Source organism: Montipora capricornis, chromosome 7 (genome assembly GCF_036669925.1).
Source record: "Montipora capricornis isolate CH-2021 chromosome 7, ASM3666992v2, whole genome shotgun sequence".
NCBI classification, from domain to species: Eukaryota; Metazoa; Cnidaria; class Anthozoa; order Scleractinia; family Acroporidae; genus Montipora; species Montipora capricornis.
The window spans coordinates 12390698-12405116 of record NC_090889.1 but is presented as its reverse complement, the minus strand read 5'-3'; the positions used below and the strand labels follow the sequence as shown (position 1 = coordinate 12405116).

Genomic DNA, 14419 nt, shown 5'->3' with positions numbered 1-14419 from the left:
TTGTGAAAATACATCGTTCGTGAATTTGTACCGTCTGGAATCCTTGTGCGATATAAGGCGAGATTGCTGTCATCATTTTGTTAGCGAACGGAACTTTTTTTGTCAACTGTGTTTAGCGCTAGGAACTAATAGGCCATTTCCGACTTCATGTCTGCCTCCTCTTCAAAGCGAGGCTACGTGCGAAGCGCACATATGAATGAAAAGACTGCAACAGATTTTTTATGTCGGGCCGATTTTTTCCAAAGCCGCCGCCAAAAATCGGGCCGACAAGTCGCACCTTGTAAACCGGAATTCATTTTCATAAGAAAAACTTCGCACTGAGACTCGCTTTCAAGATGAGGGAGACATGAACTCCGAAATTGAGGACACTAGGCAGAAATCAAATCATATCAGAGGTTGGTTTTTGAGGAAAGGGGAAGACCAAAGTACCCAGATAAAAACCTCGCGGAGCAGAGTAGAGAACCAACAAACTCAACCCACATATGATGCCGAGTCTGGGAATAGAACCACGGGCCACAATGGTAGAAGGCAAGTGCCCTCACCACTGCGCAATTCGTGCATCATCTAACAGAAGAGGTATCCATGTACGAGGTATTATTAAGTAGTTGTAATGACTCTAAGCAAGAATGATTATAGCAGTTGAGAGCACATATACATAAGTAGTTGCTAAGAAACCTGACAAAAATCCGGGAATAAGAGTAACACGAGCTCAACGACTTGCGATTGCGCTGCACTGCTCTACCCTCTGCCTGAGCTATCTAGCTGTCTCGGAGCTTTAGTTGTACGTAGGTACACGTGAATGAATGATGAAATATAGGGGGATTTTTGTTTACACTTTTTTGCGTCATTAGAATAGGGCTCTCGTTTTCTAATCAATCAACCGAAAATAAAGTACTGAATATTGAAAGTACATCGCATATTGAGCTATCGCTGGAAAATTTGAACGCTGTAAAAAAATGAAATGTTACAAAAAATGCATCGGATCATTAGCGCTTTTGCGAGTCAAGAATTTATCAGTTTTTGATGGTTAATAACTGGCTCGTTATCAAAGATGAAAGGCTTAAAATTGCAGATTTAAACTAAGTTTAATTTGCCTTTTCAAGGTTCTAAGTAACCGTCTAGTAGTGCTCTCAACCATTGCTGGTACGCTGGCTTGCAGTGCCGTGACAGTATGCCGTACATCACAGAGCATGTAGATACAAACCACAGTCTTGTATTTGGTCGAGAGAATAGCAATCCCATGTGCTTCTGCGTCACCTGTCTCATCATAAATCTCTTTGAAAGTACTCACCAATGCGAGCAAACTTAGTCGTACAGCACGCACGGCCCTTTCATGGGCTAACCATCGAGTATCGCTAGGTTTCTGCATATTGACTTCAGGACACTGAAGCTCAGCCTGAATCGCCTTTAGTTTTTCCGCTTTCTTGGGTGAATAGTAAAATGCTTTCCAAATTGTTAATAGTATACCGAAGACTCGATTTACCTCTGCATATTCGCCCGCAGCATTTACAGCAGCCAGTTGCAGTAGATGGCAAAGACAGTGTACGTAAATAGCGCTTGGTGCACGCAACCTCAGGGGTGTCTGAACACCAGTCCTGTTACCCGACATGGTGCTAGCACCATCAAAACCAAGACCACGCATTTTCTCAAATGTGATGCTTCTGGATTGCAAAAAAATCAGAAATATAACCAGCATACGCTTCAGCATTAGTTTCCTTAGCTTGTATGATACCAAAAAAGTGTTCCACTGGCTTGTTGTGATGTAGGCAACGTGCACACACTGACAGTTCTTCCTAGGAGGCTATATCGGTGCTTTTGTCTACCATTATCGAGTAATAGACGCTTCCTTTCAAACTGTCGAGGAGGCTGTTTTCCAGAGTCTTGCTAATGCTTGTAAGAAGTTCTACTATTGTGGAATTTGACTCATAGGTTGCATTACGTGGGCATGTTTCTGTATGCGCTTTCAACGTGATATCCCCATTCTCGATCTGCAAGGTAAAGAGACCTTCAAATGTAGTGGTGTGGGGAATGTGATGTTTTGCAAGGAAATACAGTGATCGGATGAGCTTCTTCATTTTCCGGTTTTCTTTCTTTTCCTTCTCGCTGGCTGTTACAATCAGTTCTATAACATCACTACGCTTTTCTGCAGACTGAGAAAATGCCCTTCTCTCTACTGCTGATAGATGCCATTCACTTTTCTCATGATTTGCCAACAGGGTAGCAGCCTTCGCCCAGTTGTTTACAGGACGTGTTACCCATGCACCTTTAGCTTGTATAGGTACTTTCTCATAGACCTCGCAAACAGTACATACCATACCCTTCAAAGTTGAAACGTCCATGAAACGTCATAGGTTAAATTCTTCTTGTAGTTCGGCTTGTTATTCGCGCTACTACTCGATGTTGCTGCAATCTTTTCTGGTGGTTTTACTGCCCAATCAGATTCACATGGTCCGTGTCTTTTTCTTGGTTGACCTGTGCTAGTCGAACTCGATGTGGTGGCAACCTTTTCTGGTGGTTGCACAGCACAATCAAAATCACATTCTGATGACGTGTGTAGATCAGAGTCTCCCTTCCGTGGTTTTCTGGTGACAAATTTGTCCATGCTGTCGCTATTCAACTCATAAACAGAATGTACAGCACAATACCCGAGGCTGCTCTAAGGCCAGCAGTTTGTAATACTCCATGTTCCTTGTCATGTAGTGTCCTTAGACAGGGAATACTTACTTCATGACCACTGACCTCGTCGCGTCTGGATGATTTTTCCGATATAGTTACTTATATACTGCAATGATATCAATATTTTTTGGGGGAAGCTGGGCATTTGGGGGGGGGGGGGAGGTTCTACTCCTCAAATACCCTAGATAGAACCCTGCTTCTCTGAGGAAACTCGTATGTTAATGAAACGAAATGTCAATAACGTCAGGGAAAATTCCCTTATACGAAAGACATACTTTAAACAGTGGATTGTAACAACTTTAGAGAATGATCATTGCAAATGAGAGCACAATAAGCCAATACAAATGAAGAAAAGCGTAGGCCTGGATTTCTTTCAAAATATATGATCTACTTTTTTTTGGGAAGAGGATCTTCGAATAAATCCCTTTCACGGTTTGAGTCTGACAAAAAAGCGTGATGCATGCATACTTGTCTCAGAGGCACGACCCACTTCAAGTCTGGTGTCTATATAGCTTTAAAGGATACAGAAAAAAAAGATATGACAACTGAACACTTCTATTGGCTTACCTGCACTTGCTTGGGATCGAGGCTGACGGTGGGGGCTTGGGTAATACATTGACAACATCAGACACGTGATGATCGGATGTCTTCAGGTTAATCAAGTTCCTTGCCACTGGGTTTAGTCTCTGTCCAATGGATTCCGAGCTAAGTCTAAGGCGGTATGGTCGTTCACTGGCAAATTCCCGTTCCTTTACGAGGCAGTTTTGGATCAAATCCGAAGAGGGAAGAGGTGTGGTTTCACGTGAAGAAGTTGTGGGTGGTGGTGTGATGAACTCGATGACCCACTCAGATTTGGAAACTGTAGAAATACCAAGATTACAACTAAGATTACAGAACGCATTTTTTTTGGTAATATTAATTAATCGGTGAAACGGCCATTTCTCAGAAGAGCGTCCGCCATGTTATGACGTCATTACACGCACGGGAGTAACAGGAAGACAACGCACATAACATGGCGGACGTACAAGAAAAAATAATTGAAATATTGTTAATCATTTGTGGAGCAGGGGTGGCGCAGTGGTGAGAGTACTCTCCTCCCACCAATGTGGCCCTGGTTCAATTCCCGGTCCCGACGTCAAACGTGGGTTGAGTTTGTTGTTGATTCTCTCCTTGTTCCGAGAGGTTTTTCTCTAGGTACTCCGGTTTTCCCCTCTCCTCAAAAACCAACACTGCCAAATTCCAATTCGATCCGGAATGCACTGACGCATGTTGAATGAGCTCCAGAGCGCTCTTAAGGTGTTCCGTGGGTAAACAAATTCCATTTCCATTTCCAAACAAAATATAGGATCTGTTTCACCAAAAAAATGAACTCCTTTTCTGAGACAGGGATGTCCTTGGTAGTGTTTGAGATAAACATATTGCTCTTTGGCAAGACATTTTGGCTCTTCTGAGCATATCTTTCAAAATAACCATCTGGTAACATGCTCTTAACTTAACGGCTCGAAAAAACATCACGATGGAAATAAAAACACAATCCATGATACCTTGTGCACATTCAAGATGGCTTGAATTTTTCCACTTCTCTCTCCGTTTGCTTTCAAGAGCTTGCCTTCTTTCTTTGGCGGTCTTTTGCCGTTCTTGTCTCAGTTGCTGTAACCGACTAGCTCTGCATAAGACGATAAAGTAATTTACTTTATTTGTCTTATAGATATTAGGTGCACCATGATTAGCCAATTTAGTGTTCCCAAATAAAACAAAAATAAAGTTCATCATCATTAGAGAAAAGTATTCTGCACCATAACGGAACAAACTTGATGGTTTTTTTTTACTTCGCTAGATTCACAAGGCTTGAGATACACGTCACAAACTGCTTTGCAAGGTAGAAATAATTCGCAAAGAATGCTTTATTTGTAAGGCGGTCAAACATCGGCATGAAAACGAAGGTTGACGTGAAGTCCGTGAAAAGTACTGGGCTTTCAAACGGAGGAAGGTTGGAGCCCCACTCACGCCAGCACTAACTCAAATGTACCCGGATAAGGACACTATGGCGTAGGAAACGATACAACTGTTTTTCTCAATCTCTTTGATGCGTTTAGAAACCCAAACATCATTGAGACCGACTACAGGGCACGGAGTTCCCAGTGTTGTGATCCTGCCAAAGGTGACAACTCTTAAAGGATACTTTGAGTCCTACAATATTCCACCTTTGGCCCCTGTCTGAGACCACTTAAATTAAACCAAATCAAGTACAAGGGATACAAAGCCTCTCACCTATCTAACACTTTGATTTGCCAAATTCCTCCATAGCAGTCACTTGTGCCTATCACGGGAATGTCGCTGTGAAAACGAACCACACTTAATTGGCACAATGGCATTGCCAAGTTTTTTTCGCTTTGCACGCTCGAAGATCAAGTTCGTTTTTGTGGCATATTCAAGCTGTAATTTGAAAATGTTAAGTCTTAATCAAGATAATTAGAGATAACTTTTAATGAACGAAAATTGCTCCCGTCTAACTTGCGCACAAAAAAACGTCCGTCCATAAATATCTCCAAAATGGCTAACTTCGATCTCAAAACGTTTACCAAAATATACAGGTGATAAATAACGTAATAACGTTCACCAATTTATACCTTTCAAATCCAGCTGATTCTCTGGACATGTCTTTTACATCATCCTGAATTAACAACGATAGGGAACGCTGGAGTCAGTGTACTTCTCCCATAGGCAAACACAAGAGACCTTAAAGCCTGATTCTTACTTGTATGATAAACAAACGCACAACCAACAAAGGGCATACAAATTAGAGGGGCTTAACCACACGCAATCATAGGCATATTCACGACACAAAAGTGGCCTATAAATAAAACAGAGCAGAGCAACAATAATACGCTGAATGAACAAAACAGGACGAGATCAAAACGGAATGCATTCATTTGGGACAATCTTGAATAAAGTTGGTCAGAAGTTCTTCAAGCTCTTGACAACTTGTCCACATAAGGGTCGTCATTACTCAAAGTCATTCTGTTTGTGAGGTTAAGATTTTTGTTTTATTTTTGTTTTGTTTTTTGTTTTTGTTTTTTTTTTTTTGGGGGGGGGGGGTGGGGGGATGAGGGAATTCAATATTATCATTTCTTGTTAAATGTCCCGGTTATTAACAAAAGAATTCTTCAGACAAGACCAAAATATCGCGACAAATTTCATTATCACCGCTAAGTGGAACTAATAGGCTGAAAATATTGGCAACAACTGAACGCTCTAACATGCTCGCCAGTATTGTTGGAATATTTAAGCAACGATAAGTATAATGGCTTCGAAGGGGTTCTCTCTTATAATAATAAATCGACTATTCCAAAACGTTCTGCATGTAATCCATTCTATCTCCTATTTATTTCAACCAAGAGGATTATGATGCTCTCCCTCAAAACAATTCTTTTCCATATGATTTAAGGTAAAAGGTTGCCGCAAATAGGATCTTTCATGTCTATTTTATAAGAAATGTTTGCTTCCTTGATGCTTCCCTTTTGGCAGACAGGTCCATCAGAACAACAATAGAACTGACGGGTCATTTTGTCTTCCCAATTTCATACAATTCCTTATTCAATGTCATGAAGTTGGTTGTCGTCAGTATTTAATTAAATCCAAAAGATCGAAGTTCTTTCAAAAATGTATAATTGGGCATCTTAGCATTACTAGGAGCGAACAACAGCCCTACATGCCTGTCACCGCGTTTTCACAGACCGATTTATTTTCAGATTGAATTTCCCGCAAATGAGACTCCCGCGGGAGCCCAATGACCAATCACAAGAAACTAACTTGACGTCATAGCGTTTCTGATCTGGAACTGCCTTATCTGCGGACGGGGAGAAGACTTTAGTGTTACCTACCTCTTCGGGTTCTTGAAAAACAATGCCAGATTGCATGGCTCGGTAACCATCCAGAAAATCCTCTGAAAATGAAACGCAAGATCAACTGCTGTTGGTTGAGCTTGAGATGATAACAGAACTAGTACGCTTTTGTTTGTTATTTATAAGCCTCTGGATGTGAAATGGTCTGTCGGGGCATTTTTGAAAGGTGTAGTTCAAGATGTACGTACAGTAGGTACCGTGTCACATCATAAACCTTTGCCGTTGCAATAACCCACTGCACTCAGGTTCAAAATATATTATTTTTTCTCTAGGCTCTCAGAGATTGGAAAGTTTACGTTTAACGTGATGTATTGTCACGCAAAGAAAAAGATTGGCACCAGATTGATGTCACAATCTACATGTAGTTTGCATTAAGATAGTTCTTTGAACGTTCACTGATAGAACGAAGTTTGCGACATCAGCGATATGCACGGTCTTGATTTTGTTCCTCTAAATTGTTACGCTGTGGGCCAAACTACAGCCAGTCGCCTTCTATTGAATCTATGGGAATCGAAGAAGTCGATGTTTACTTACCATCGTTGTCCGATGTCACTTGTTCCCATTTGCTACTTTGGGCCAAAGAAGCGGCACTCTTAAAGTCACGTGGTTGTTGTTTGACAGTTTCATTGGTTGACGGATTACCTTCATAATGAAACCACGAATGTTCTTTTGTACTTGATGTAGTACTAAGTATGGAGTCCGCCGTTTTGGGTCTTGACCGCTTGGTCGTGCTGTTATTTAGCTGGATTAAGTTGCCTATATAAGATAAAAAACAATTAGCAAATCGTAAATTCCAAGAAAAAATCTTTCAATCTTTGCGAAAATAGTAGAGTTAAGGGTTCGCGTTAACGGCAAAATTGTCTGTTGGCCACAATTGTCGCGTACCTGGAAGGCCATCATTTGTGATTTGCTTAAGCTTAGTGGAGGGATCAAGAATCGTGTTTGTCGCCACTCCAGCTGGGATTAATCTTCATTTTGCAAGACCACGCATGATTGATTGATTGATAACACAATAGACAAAGAAAGAAAACAATTGAACGAAGCCTTGCAAAGATCCAGGTGAAGCATATGGAACGGATCCAATAAAATTAGATATTTTAATTAAAGCCGGGTAGACATTGTCGTGTTTTGTTCCTATTAATGTGCCGCTCAGAGCCTGATTGGCCGTAGAAACAAAGAGTTCTTTTGTTCCAGTCGTTATCACACTTGAATGACAAAAGGTGTATCTGTCAACAGATATCGTCTATGGACGAATGTGAACCAGTACGAAGTGGTATCCTGGGGCCCGTTTCTCGAAAGTCCCGAAACATTTCGAGCGTATTAGTCAGTTGTTTCTTCGGGTCTTGTAAATCTGTCTAAGGTGATTCCTTGGTTTGCCATTTCGCAACCCTACTTCGCATAATGTCTTGCGTCATTGGCGCGCGCATAAGCTCGCGTGCATTGATAAAATGGCGGATTTTCACTTTCGCCAAGCTTAATCAGACAAGAACAAGCACGGTGAGCCCCCCATCCTTTTTAACTGTGTTATGTACTCGCAATAGGTATACGGAAAATTTATTTTAGGGGAAAAACAAGTTGGATAGTAGAAGTTGTAGTATTTACATATAAATGACACTAAACTGCATTTGGAGCCAGACACTGAGTGTGAGGTGATGATGTAGCGATCCAATTTGCTTACATTTCTTTGTATGATGAAGCGATTTGACATCACTTCACTGAAACATCTTAGCCCCGACAAACAAGTAGCTCGAGTTTTCAATAATATTCAGTAGCTTTTGAAATCACTTTACTGAAAGATCTCAGCCCCGACAAACAAGTAGCTCGAGTTTTCAATAATATTCAGTAGCTTTTGCGGGTTGATCAAGTTTCGAATGCTTCTTGCGTAATTCGGTTAAAAAAACACTTAAAATAAAGGGCATGCACCGCGAAAACATGCACGGTGACCCCATTTTTTTTTTAATTGCATTTTTTTAATGTCCAGTACATGAATATCAATTGCGCCAAGTTAAACAAAAATCTGGACAGCACGTCATTTTCAAGCGAATCACCTTAAAGTGTCACTACGATGAAAATTTTGCATGTCCTTTTTCGTTGGATTTTGAAAATAGACGTACTAAATAGGTATCATGCCAATTTTTGTCTCAAAATTCCCACGGAAAGTATGATTATTGTAACGTAGTTTTTCGGTTTTCGCTGTCCGCCATTACTCGAACGGCAAATGACCGTGAACAAGGAAAAGGGTTGGGTCTAGCTAGATCGCCTGAGGTCTGACGTCATACGCGAAACGCTCAAAATAAACACGGCTAATTTCTCATGCCATCTATGAGATGTGAGAGATCACCGAGTTGCTTTTTGCTGATATTATATACACTACTCCTTGATCGACTTGTTCGCTTTGTCAAACGCCACGAAGCGATGCGCGTATGACGTCACGAGCCAAGTCTTGCGTGAAGACCGCTTACAAAATAATCGCAGGCTTCTCCAATGCCGTCCGAGTAATGGCGGACAGATTTTTAGCGGTTTTTGGCTGGCAATTTCCCGACTTATCTCGCTTCTTTCGTTCCAAATTTAAATGCATTGTATTATTTTGAATATATTGACTTAATTGACGTTGAAAAAAACCAAACATTTTGGTCGTGGTGGCACTTTAAGAACTAGCTTTCTAAAAAAGGCGGATCGAAGATTTACAATTGATATTTCGGGCACGGTGCGTTAACGGGACTTTCCAGAAACAGTCCCCGAAGCTTTCATTCCAAGCTTATTCAAACTCAACAATCGCAAAAACCATTCCGTAGTTAGAAACAAGTATTCTTTTGGAATACCTCGTTGCACTGATTGTGTTTCTTGCAAAATAACTAAATAGTACTGGTTGTGACGGTAGGTATGGCGCAGTGGGAGGCTACCGCAACGCCACAAAAAACGAATATTATTGGTTAAAAAAGGGAAAATATTCGTGCTGCGGTTCCGTGCATTTCTCTGCCGTTCTCCACAAAACAACAACGTAAAATCACCAAATTTTAGGTTTCAACGACAACGTGAGAAAATAACAATGAACCCTTCATTTTCCGTTTTGACTTAAAAAGCGTTCGTACTGATCCAGTTACAGGATAGTTCGCACGTATTGTACAAGGTGAAGAAGACGGAATAATCTTCAAAGACTTGCGATAGCGTTAAGTTATATTTTGGAATGATGTTTTCGTTGCCGTAGTCGTCGTCTTTGCTTAAACTCCATAGTGAGAGCAATCGTCTCCCACCAATGTGGCCTGGGTTCCAATCCCACAATTAGCGTCGTATCTGGGTTGAGTTTGTTGGTTCTCTACTCAGAGAGAGGTTTCTTTCCAGTTAAATCCTTTATTGACCAAGTTTTTTTGGTCAAGATGGCTGGACATTGGCTGGACTCGTTCTTTTTTTGCTTGTTTACGGTCCTCGACTTCGTCTCGGTCCATAAACACGCAAAAAAAATCAATATCCAGCCATCTTGACCTCACACTTGCTCAATAACCTATATATATCAAGCACATAATACAACTACCGCACCTCTCTCTCTTTTGGCTGTTTCTGATTTCACGGAACTTGGAGAGCTTTTTGGACGGGTTGGTTTTGGAGGAAAAAGCACCTCTAGGTCCACTTTCTTCAGGGCTTTTATGCACCATCGCATGAGAGAGCTCTCACTTTTCTGCACGCTGGGGGGCCTAGAGATGTCGACAGTACCGTGATAAGCTGGTCTTTTCCAATCCGTTTTGTCCATAACTTGCATAATATCATCGTTATGGAGCTCAAACATGCCCTTATCTGCCTCCTTTTTACTTAAATTGGAAGTCTCTGTCATTCCTTTTTTCTGTCCCAAACTTCCATTCACGGACCGTCCATGTTTTTGCGATGTATTTTCCTGCCTGTTTCGGGCTAGCGCAAAAATCGTCACCGGAGTTACGTTCATAGAATTCTTAGAAATTTCACTCGGCGAATAGGTGGGCTCTCTGCCATTGTAAACTGGTAATACGCTTTCTTTAAGCGTTACACTGCTGTTGTGCACTCTTGAAAAGGGTGAATTTCTACGAGTTGCTAAATGTCGTAGGTTTCGATGCCGCCGTCGATTATCACCAGCGGACGCCTTCACTTTCTTTTGGCCTTGTTCACCTCCCTTGTCATGAAGCAAAGACGATAACCGCGTTTTCCCACATGAAGTCCTAGCTTCATCGATTCCTTCAACCTCGTCATGTTCGTCGAAGGCGTCCATTACTTCCGCCCTTTCCGAGACTTTACCTTGTCCGTGTTGCAGCTCCTTACAAACTGGGCCTGTGTAACTCACCATATAATAATCTATGTCTGGAAGCTCTTCACTTCTCTGTGTTTTAAAATTTTCTCCATTATTGCCGTTTGTACCATCGAATGCAGAATTTTGATCTTCTTTCTGAATCTCCTCCTCAGTATTCCATACTATTGTCTTGCCACCTAATTGGGTCTTGGCTCTGTTACCCTCGGTGGCTTTGTGAGTCGACAGCGCAGGTGTTTCTTCCTGTGGATCCCCTTCATCTACGAGAAAAATGGAACACTAAAGTCACCCAAGCGAGTAATGTGAGAAATACATGAAAGATATTATGCATCGTCAAATGAGAACTCAGAGAAATCCGAACACCAGATGGGATTTAAACCCACCACTATCCGTGATATAGTACGGATGTTCTAACTATTGAGATACTGGAGACTCTGCAAAATTAATAAGGTATAATTATTTATCATATAAAACAAATAGACTCCATGTTGCTTTTTAGTTGCCGTGCGTCTGTTCAGTAATAGATCACAGAAGACGTCAAAGTCTGGTAAGAACATCAGTGACACACTCGGCTACCTTTTTTGTTCTTACCACATTTTGACGTCATCTGTGATCTATATATTACTGAACATGGAATCTATTCGTTAAATAATACTAAAGTCACACGATAATTCTTACAAATGTCACTTTCACTGTGAACCTAAAGCCGGTTACACACAAGGAATTTTTCCTTGACAAGTTTTATTTACTGGAGAGTAAAAAAAAAAAAAAGCTTTCCTTGTTTAGTGCTCTTGTTCAAATGCTAGCATGACAAGTAGCAGAACTTGGTGGTCTGTACGGGTCGCCAAGGAAAACTTGTCAAGAAACTGGAGAAATTGCGGGGCGCTCAGTGGTCTTGTTCTCGTGCTTGCTACATCACTCTTCCCCTGGAACCCCTACGCTCAAGAGAAAGCTAGCCTGCGTAGGAAGTGTTTCCGTGCGGGGAATATGAAAGATTTTTGTCTCGCCCATTTTTCGCACGGTCGAAACATCAAAAAATCTTTCATGTTTCCCAACGGAAACGCTGGCTATGTAGGCTAAGAGAAACCTTGTGAAGTACCAAAATAGATTACTAGAGGGATCGAGACAAGAAACCTCTTAAGAGCTGAATTCCCTAATTTAGATATTGCTGCACTAAAAGGTAAAAGACTGCATATCTTTATGATTAAGCTTGGAATCGTTACTGAAAAATGTACTATTGAAAAAAAAAATTTGTTTTTTCTTTTTTGGCGCCCCGCGTTTTTCGTTTTCGTTGTCCTCTGCGTAGTTGTATCGCTGGCTTCAGTGAAAACTTGTCAAGGCAAACTCGTTTATTTGTTCACATGAGCAAATAAAAATTGTCAACGCAAAACTCGTCAAAGGACACTTGTGGCATACACACGACCCAACGAAAATTGTCCATGACACTTGCCGAGGAAAACTACAATAGCTCGTGCGTAACCTGCTTAACCGTGGTCCGTGTTGCTTTTTCGTTATTGAAGTTTTTAATCATTACCACTTGTAATGCACAGCCATCATCTTGGGGTTTGCACAACGCAATGTCCCCTCCTACCCACTCGAAAAAAGCACTGATCAGGAAATGGAATCTTACGCATGAAAGGAAGCTTAGTAACAACAACAACAAATGCTCGGGGACGAATCTTTAACTCTGGAATCTTCGGCCAGAGAAGTGGAGACACCTTGGTAGGATACCGTACCTTTCGCTGTTCCAACATCAGTTGCCTTTGTTTGGTTCTCTTTCGTTTGCGCATGCACTCCATTCTGCATCGTGGCAAGGGGTTCCCTTGAGAGCCAAGAGCCACCTGGGTTACTACCCTTGGACGGCGTTTCTCCTCCATCTTCTGACATGTTCAGTACATGTGCGTTTGTCGTGGGCCGGTACGAAGCATCATCGTTCTTACTTTCGCTCACAGCATCATCTACGTTCATGTCTTCTTTAGTTGCTGTGCTCTCGTTGTCACTCTTGTAACTATCTTGGTTGCCAGACCTTTCTACAGAATCTTCTTTTTCACTTTCCTTTGGTTTCTTTGTTTTCTTTACAACTGGCTTTGGAGGATGTCTTGGCTAAGGGTAGAAAATGATATTTATCCCAGTCCCAGTTCCTTTACAGGTGTGTTGCTGCCCAGAGTACCATTGTTTAAGTCAAGCAGTGATGCGCCTTCTCAGCATGATTTTACAGGTTTTAAGTGTTGCCGGAAGGTCTGGATTCCACTTAAAACCATTCGTTTCTTCACCTGTCATATTTTTTTCCCATTCAACTTACGTCCCAAAAAGGACGTGTTGCCTGGTATATCTGCATGGACCTATGCCAATCTCAAAGGGAATCGATAAATTAAAACCGAAGGAAATAATGTTTGGAAACATTTGTGGGAACCTTTTTTTTCATAAAGAGTATATTCACTTTCAAATTTTCTGGGCGCCGCCATCTTGAATAACTGTGATGTGTTATGGTTGCCTACTGGATTGTTTAAACATGACCTCACAGCGGTCATGTTGGAGGGGTCGTGTTGGACTAGTGAAATATTCTTTTGGGAATTTAACTCCAATTTCATAAAAATGCTTCCTTTTGTTTTAGTATGCAAACTGCTGCTGGTCACATTATCGAAAACACTATTGTTTTGACTCAAATAACTTTTATATTAATAACAATAGTGCAACCGTAACATGTAACAGTTATTCGAGATGACAAAAAACCGCAAAATCTAAAAACAAAAATAGGCGATTCTAAAAATTACTTATATCGGATACAAACGTTTCTTTTTTTTTTAATTATAATTTTGAACTTATTTCGCGTTGGAGTCGAGAGTTCCTTTTGTCGAGGAACTACTGGACAACCTACCGTAATTTGTTTACCAATAAACACACAATAATTTGAGGGACTGGGTGCCATATTTTAAAGTGTTCACGCATAATTATTTCTGGTTTCACTTGGAGGTAGCTTCATACTTCACCATTTTAACTAGGAATAAACGTTTTTCTAAACCAACAATTCTTCGTTTACAATAAAATTATGCTCTTCTTGCCGTGAAATTTGTCCCTAGTTTCGCGGGACCACTTGGCTTGACTGCAACAACTATAAAGGCTGACAGCATGTTATGCGGGCGCTATCGACCTATTACCTTAAAACTCTTTGGTTCAGAGTTTTCCGTAGCCACTTTTCTAACAACCGGAGCAGCATAACCGGGACCTCCATGGCCAGACCGTAACGACTTGCTGTCGATTGATATATTACCCAGTCTGCCTCTCCGGAAGCTTGGAATAAAAGGGACGTTTCTCTTTCCTTCTTGTTTGAGAGCACCAGTGCATTGATCGCAGGGGGGCTGGCTTCCTTGTACTGGCTCGTCCTTGGCTTTCTCATCTGTTACGAAAAACGATGTTATTGATTTTACAAAATCATAACTTAAAACCATAAGCCTGGATTACATTCGGACACAACAAAAGGACACTATTTGTTGTCCATGACCTTAGACACCTCTTAAAAACAATACAATGTGTGTAGGTGCACAGGAAAATTTCAGACTGCCGT

The 14419-nt window shown here is 41.2% G+C and overlaps 1 protein-coding gene across 7 annotated transcripts in view; it reads right to left on the bottom strand.

Moving 5' to 3' along the window:
• Positions 1 to 14419, bottom strand: part of LOC138058190 (microtubule-associated protein futsch-like) — a 66318-nt gene that overhangs the window by 658 nt on the left and 51241 nt on the right. For all 7 annotated transcript variants that reach the window (XM_068904079.1, XM_068904080.1, XM_068904078.1 and 4 more), the window contains 9 exons: positions 14013 to 14251; positions 12591 to 12957; positions 10119 to 11114; positions 7116 to 7337; positions 6561 to 6622; positions 5307 to 5350; positions 4948 to 5013; positions 4221 to 4342; positions 3244 to 3535 (listed from right to left, as the gene is read on the bottom strand). In XM_068904079.1, coding sequence (XP_068760180.1) covers positions 3244 to 3535; positions 4221 to 4342; positions 4948 to 5013; positions 5307 to 5350; positions 6561 to 6622; positions 7116 to 7337; positions 10119 to 11114; positions 12591 to 12957; positions 14013 to 14251 — 2410 coding nt within the window. The remainder of the gene's footprint in view (positions 1 to 3243; positions 3536 to 4220; positions 4343 to 4947; positions 5014 to 5306; positions 5351 to 6560; positions 6623 to 7115; positions 7338 to 10118; positions 11115 to 12590; positions 12958 to 14012; positions 14252 to 14419) is intronic.